The sequence below is a fragment of the Raphanus sativus genome, chromosome 9 (assembly GCF_000801105.2).
Source record: "Raphanus sativus cultivar WK10039 chromosome 9, ASM80110v3, whole genome shotgun sequence".
Lineage (NCBI taxonomy): Eukaryota > Viridiplantae > Streptophyta > Magnoliopsida > Brassicales > Brassicaceae > Raphanus > Raphanus sativus.
In genome coordinates, this window is record NC_079519.1 from 16244521 (window position 1) to 16251670 (window position 7150).

Here is a 7150-nt window from a genome sequence, read left to right on the forward strand (position 1 = left end):
ACCATTCTCCAAAGTGTCACACTTCTGTGAATGTCTCATACCATTCAGAAGAGTGTTTATAATATACCTCAATCCCCATCATACCAAGCAACTTAACATCGTGTTCTCAATCCATTCAAATTGATCTAAGGAATCCTACCTTGACTTATTCCGAGTCCAAGCTGATCCATCTGATCCCAAGCCACTCGTATACCAGCCATGTAGTGTCTTCCTTAAACCAACCTGAACATCGCAAATGCTCACTTCTTTTGAACGACCACCAAGGATAACACTTACCCTTAAAGAGTGTTGCACGTTTCTTTCAATCTAAGCCACTCTCAGGTTCATGTTACTTCCCTGGTCCAGGTCATCCATAAAAGATCTTGCACTGCATCGATCTGTCCAATCCGTCTATTATTTCTAGATAACTAGATCAACCAACCTTCTGTTTTAGGATCTTGCCCTTGGGGAGTGCATCTTGGCCAAGCCGGTTCACCTTGGAACTTTCCCGTTCACAAGCATGATACCCTATCTTGCCTCAACTCCCTCCTGGCTCATTTAGTAAGGTTCCATTGTCATTTCAGTTTCCAGAAATAATTTCGGTTTGGAACACAATACCTTTGAGCAGTGAGTTGAGCTGAAGTTACAACCCAATCATAACCTCCACTCATCTGCTTCAAAAGGATCCACACTACCTGAGAAATAATTAGTTCTCATCTGAGCTATGTGCTCCAGCACCCTCAGGTAGTCCACTAACCAAGCTGTCCTAGCTGGTGGATCAATCTAGACCACCTCAGCTACTGGCCCAGCTTGATCATTAGCTGCCAAAACAGCTGCCCAATCAACCGGTTAGTCCTCTCATTGTTTGCAACAATTGTTTGGATCAGCCCGGTTCACATCAAAAGAGGATTCAACTTCCCCTCCCAGCTGCAGCTCAGCTCTCCCCCACTAGAACCTCAGTAGGGTTGAGCTGACTTACAGTCAATCCAGCTTCATTGTTAACTTCCTCCAGCTGAGTCAACAATAAAACTGGTGGATTAATCACATCAGCATCTACTTGTCTGGATGCATGGGTGAACAACCACAACCCAACGATCCTAGAATCAAGCATGCCCTGAGACCAACTTGTAAGACATGAACCTGGTCAGCTAGGCCACGGTCGACGCCTCACGTCGCTCGGTCCACACACTAACCGAACCACTCAATTTTTTCATGCGTTATCTATACTTTCGTCTAAGGGCGAAGTCTATCTTAGACCTTAGCTTAAGACTACCTTAGTCATTCCCTAGCTTAGATCCTTTCAACTTATGCACAACGGAATATTCAATACTTAACCATTGGTCTAAAACCAATCTAACACTTGTCAGGTCGAATCACCTTAGCCATGGTCAGTATACACAACTACTACCAGCTCCAAGGTTGATCCTGAACCTAATCCAAGCCATACAATAACCAAGGTTCCATTCCCCTAACCATTCTATCTAGATCTAAGCAACATTGCTAGATCATACCTTTGCCACATCCACGGAGCTTGTTAGCTCATTGCCTCAGCTATCCCCAGCTTGTTAAACCAGCTCGTCCAGCTCAGCTGAGCTGAACCACTTAAATTGAGCTTCCATACACTCTCGTCCAGCTGATCGAGCTGCGAAGCAGCTTCGCCCATCTCCCCATCTACTCGAGTAGATACAGACAAAGGAGAAGCTTCACACTGGCTCAAGCAGCTACCAACAAGATCACTGACATCCTGGGCCGACATCAAAAACGCCTTCCTGCGTAATTTCTTGGATGAGGCACGCGCTGAAGACTTAAGGAGCAAAATCGCCACTTTTGCGCAAAAGCCTGGTGAGACTTTTAAAGACGTGTGGATCAGATTTAAGTTCTTCCAGCGAGACTGTCCACACCATGGATTCAATGAAGTGAAGCTGCTAAGCACTTTCTACAGAGTTATCGCCTTGAGGTATCAGATGGCTCTTGATACTGCTAGCGAGGGGAACTTCAACACTAGGAATCTGTGAGACTTATTGAGAACCAAGCCAACAGCAGCAGCACCAAAAATACTGGGTTGCAGCCATCGGGGAAGACCAGATGATGAAGTCAGAGCCAAGATAGATGCTTTACATACATTTCTTGGGCAGCCAGTCTGCTCAGCTGAAGAAGGAGAGGCTAGAGAAGATGATACAGAGGAAGATGTGAACTACATCGGAGGTACTGGATTTCAGAGATATGGAAACCAGAGTGGAAACATAAACTTTTTTGGCAGTGGTCAGAAGAGTAACTACAACCAGAGTTCACAGTATCAGAAACTCTTCACCAACACCCGGAACTACGGCAACTCAGCTTACCAAAATCCACCACCACCCACCCAGGAGAGTAAGTTTGATGCCATGATTGACAGAGTTTTAAAAGGTCAGCAGAAGCTTACAGTAGACTTCAATGGGAAGATTGACTCTGTCTTCAACAATCTGACCACAAGGATAAACACCATCTGCACTCAAGTCAAGAAACTTGAGACACAGATTGTCCAGACTGAAGACTCTATCAGGAGAATTGGAACTTCTAAGGAAGTAGGGGAAGGAAATAGGAAACACCACGTGAATGCCATTTTAGATGATGATTTATGGCAAGTGGTGAAACAGGAGAAGCTACAAGAAGGAGACTTTAAAGTGGAAAGTTAACTAAGTTTTGGAGGATCACAATGGTGTCGATCGACACCAACTAGTCCACATCGATCGACATCAACGATGTCATTTCCGGATACTACGGCAGATTGCAACGCGGTTAGGATATTGACACATGCTGAATTCGCAGCTTCGCATCCTCACCCACCCACCCACCCACACCTACGAAGATATCGACCGACGAGACGAGCCACTCATCGATCGACAAAAGACGAGAGACGTATCGATCGACCCTTTTCTCCACCTATCGATCGACACGCACCTCTCACATACCGAGTGCAACTACCATCGATAGACAGCAACCGAATCAATGCACTCAGACCCACACCGAAACCACAAGCTAACCCTACAGAGACTACTGGTAACCTTTCAGACACTACACCTACATCAGAGGGAACTGAAGGAAGAAGGTTAAGGAGTAGGAAGGAGAAGACTCCTAAGAACCTTAAGAGGGAAGCTAATGAAAAGGAGATTGATGGTTTCACTAAGAGAGTTATCAGAATCCCACCAGAGAAACCCTTTGAGGAGGTTTACTTCACAAGCAGATTGTGGATGTTCTTCAGAGAAACAAGGGAGACTGAAAATGACATTAGAAGAAGGTTTGACAATGTTAGAGAAGATATGAGGAAAATGATTACTTTGAAGAAGAAGAGTGATCCTAAGAAGTTTGCAATACCTTGTGTCGTACAAGGGATTGAATTTTCTCATGCACTATGTGACACTGGTTCATCAGTCAGCATCTTACCAAAGGTCATGGCAGACCATCTGGGTCTGCAAGTAGAGCCTTCACCAGAGATCTTTACATTTGTGGATTACACTCGGAAAAACTCTGGAGGCTTGATCAGAGACCTGGAAGTTCAGATTGGTAATGCTATTGTCCCTGTGGATTTTCATGTCCTAGACAGTAAGCTAAATTGGAACTCTTCCCTCTTACTTGGAAGAACATTTATGGCTACAGTAGGAGCTATATGTGACATGAACACCAACAGGATGTGCTTGACTAAGATAGATCCAGAGATCCACTACGACCCTGTCAAGCTTGGCAAACCACCAGCCAAAACCATGGTAAAAGAAGATGATCTTGGTATCATTGCAGTTTGTCATTGTGAAGTCGAGTATGAGACAGAGTACTCGGGATCGATCGACAGCACCTTAACTTCATCGATCGACACCAGCAAGTCAGAGGAGATCGACATCAAACATGGATCATCGATCGACAGAAACCCACCAGATGATGAACTCGATCTACCAGATCATTGCTACCCAAATTTCGCCATCCCACCCAGCAGTAAAGAAGATGATTACTCAGTAAGGAGTTGGGCAGATAGCGGATTTCATGAGAGTTTTGCAGTATATATAGCCAGATCTTCCCACATTGAAGAATATGATGCAGACTATTGGGAAGAGAGAGCTTGGGAAAATTACTTGGAGAATGATAGATTTGCAAATCATTTCCCAAAATCGATCGACATCAAGCGCCCACCATCGATTGATTATCTACCTCATCCAGCAAAACGACATCGTCCATCGATCGACATCGCCAGCATCACATCGATCGATATTAACCCGGACGACTTAAAAGACAAAATCGGAATTTCACCGATTAGGGCAACACATGGGTATACAAGGTTGACAACACCAGCCACGAAATTTCAAACCTCAACACCTTCTACCCAGCAGCTTCCAGCATTCAGAAACTTAACAATGGAGGACTGCAACACCATGAACAATCGATCCAACCATGCAGCTAGACGATTACCGTCGATCGCCACCACCACATCACCATCGATCGACGCCTTCAACAGAGCTCAATCACTACAAGAAAACATGATTTTAACGACGACCAATATCCTCGCTAAATCGTCGTAAATACGTCTTTACGACGATTTAGCGAGGAAACGCATATGTTCGTTAAAGTTTGGTCGTAACGGAAATTTAATCGCCATTTCGTCGTAAAAGAACGAGGGACCCAATTCGTCGTAACAGAAAAGTTAAATAATCGTCGTAAAGGAGACGTAGCTTTCCACGTAAGTAGACGCTAATTTTCCACGTAAATGACATGTAAGGTTTCCTCGTAAAACACACGTAAAATATCCTCGTAAGATAGACGTAGATTTACTCGTAAAATAAACGTAAATGTACACGTAAAGCTGACGTAATATTTCGTCGTAAAGAAAACGTAAAACCTAACACGTAGTTTCGTCTTAAAGGTTCGTCGTTAAGGACACGTCAATCTTACTCCTTAAATCCTCGTGAGTTAACGAGGAATTTGCTTCGATTTGTAAAACTGAATTTATTTTTAAATTTAAATTTTTAATATTATAGATTTAAATAATTATTTCAAAAATATTAGAAATATAAATAATTATTAATGCGAAAATATTAAAAATTTGGAATAAATAGAAACCGAAAATATTATATAAATAAAAGTTTAGAAATTTTATATTACACAACCAAAAAAAAACTAAGTCGGGCGGGGGCGGTGGATCGCTTCACGGTAGAGGTCTTCACTCCTCCTCTGTAGTTCCTCCTCTTGCTGCTGAGTACGAGAAGGCTCGGGAACCGGGTTCCGTCGTCGCATATCCGCCAACAACTCCTCCCATTGGGGATTTCCAGAAGATATAACTTCCAGAAACCCCTCCACCCCACCCATACGAGCTTGGAACAATTGGCGCGTGGACTCCAACTCCGACTGCATCGACGCCAGCTGAGTCCGTGTCCAGTCTAACTCCGTTCGCAGCTCAGTGACTTCGTCGGCTCGTCTCTGACCATAAGACGATGTCGCTCTTGGGACATCGTTGACGGAACCGATTCCCAACGTACGTCCCTTTTTCTTAGGAACGACCTACAAAAAAAAAAAAATTTAATGTTAAGAATTAAAAAAAGGTAGATTAAAAGTTAAAATAAAAAATTTTACCTCCTCGTAAATCTGATCCACTTCTTGAGTGGATAATACGACTGGTATTCCATCGGGAGATTGCTGGGTCAGCTAGGTTTGGCGGTCTTCAATCCGAGCAACGACATCGTTGTAGATTTGCTCGGACCTCGGATCCACAAATACCCCCGCGTTGGTCTTGTGGGTCCTCTCAGAAAGCTCTTTAAGAGACGGGAGTTGTCCCGTCTCTTTGGCCTGAAAATATTTAAAATTTAAATAGTTAGAATCAATATACATATTAATTAATTATTAAAATATTTAATATGAAAAAAAAAATTAGAAATTAATTACCATTTCCAAGCGGACACGGGCATGGGGTTTTTGACCCGTTCAGTGAAGCATCGGGCCGTTGCCGTGCTCGTCTTTGGTGTTACGAGAGGCGGAGGAGGCGTTGGAGATCGCAATGGATGATGGCAGCTCCCAGTAGCGGATGAGGCCATCGTAGACTTCCTTGGTCAGCTCAGCGGGTTGCCCGTCCTTGTAACCCTTGTAGATCCAGTCCTCCTTCCAGTTGCCTACGGTGTCCAACAACCGCTTCTTCGCCTTTGCGATGAACTCCCGTTTCACGTCCTCGTGAACCCCGATGGACCAATGGTATCTTTGCTGCATTTTTAAAACCAAAAAAGATTAATAATTAGTTAAAAAATATTAATGAAATAAAATTTAATAATAAAATTAAACATAAAATAATTAATTTAAAAAACTTACAGCAAACATCTTGAACCACGTGTTTTTAACGTGCTGCAGCGTCTTTTTCCAGTTTGGGTGAGGCTCGGAGAAGCATCCTTTGATCATATCGGATACGCTCGTAGCAACAGAATTGTCGACCCCAAACCTGAAAAAAACAACGTTAAAGTATTAAAAAAAAATTATTAATAATTTTAAAAATATTTAAATAAAAAAAATTACGTACCACAGAGTCCCCTCCAGTCGGTCGGGGTCTAAAACCGGTAAACCGGCTCGGCCTGGTTGAGCGAGAAGATCCTCAACCGTGTACCGAGCAAAAGGAGCGGTCGGTGGCACACGCAACTCCGGATGAATGTATCCGGGTGCAACCAGGTCTGGAACCGCCTGAGGTGCAGCAGGTGGGGGTGGTGCACCAGATGGAGGAACCGGTGGTGGCGGTGACTGAGACTCTGGGACAATCTCCGGGATGGAGGAACCTGGAGCTGAAGATGATGATCCAGCAGCAGGATCACCAGAGAACATCTGACTGTAGTGGGGGGTTTTCTTCTGCTTGTTCTTTCTAACCATCTGAAAAAAAATTCAGATTGGTAGAAAAAACAAGTAGAAGAAATCAAACTAATCAAAAAAATTCTATTAATCTAACTAATTCTCTACACTAACCACCTAATCAACTATAAACCTATCTAAATTCCCTAAACTAAACCACATAATTCTAGAGAGAGATTAGAGAGAACCTTGAGAGGTGTAGGAGAGGAAATTGGGACGAAATGAAGTGGCTGGTTCTCGCGTGTATATATAAGATTACATGGAGACGTAAATTCGTCGTAAAATTACGACGAAACAGCTAAGCCCGTGTCATTGTTTACGACGA

The 7150-nt window shown here is 43.4% G+C and overlaps 1 protein-coding gene across 1 annotated transcript; it reads right to left on the reverse strand.

The window, feature by feature from the left end:
- Positions 1-5922: 5922 nt before the first annotated feature.
- On the reverse strand, positions 5923-6846 carry LOC130500106 (uncharacterized). The gene is made up of 3 exons (XM_056994817.1): positions 6506-6846; positions 6308-6427; positions 5923-6190 (listed from the first exon to the last, which is right to left on the reverse strand). Exons 1-3 carry the CDS (start codon positions 6844-6846, stop codon positions 5923-5925), a joined length of 729 nt encoding a protein of 242 aa, XP_056850797.1.
- Between the last annotated feature and the right edge of the window lie 304 nt (positions 6847-7150).

Excerpts from the sequence above, each read along its gene's own strand:
- LOC130500106 (XM_056994817.1), bottom strand. The coding sequence starts at position 6,846 with ATGGTTAGAAAGAACAAGCAGAAGAAAACCCCCCACTACAGTCAGATG. Across the intron at positions 6,428-6,505 it reads CGACTGGAGGGGACTCTGTG|GTTTGGGGTCGACAATTCTG; the intron begins GTACGTAATTTT and ends TGTTTTTTTCAG. Across the intron at positions 6,191-6,307 it reads AAAAACACGTGGTTCAAGAT|ATACCATTGGTCCATCGGGG; the intron begins GTTTGCTGTAAG and ends AATGCAGCAAAG.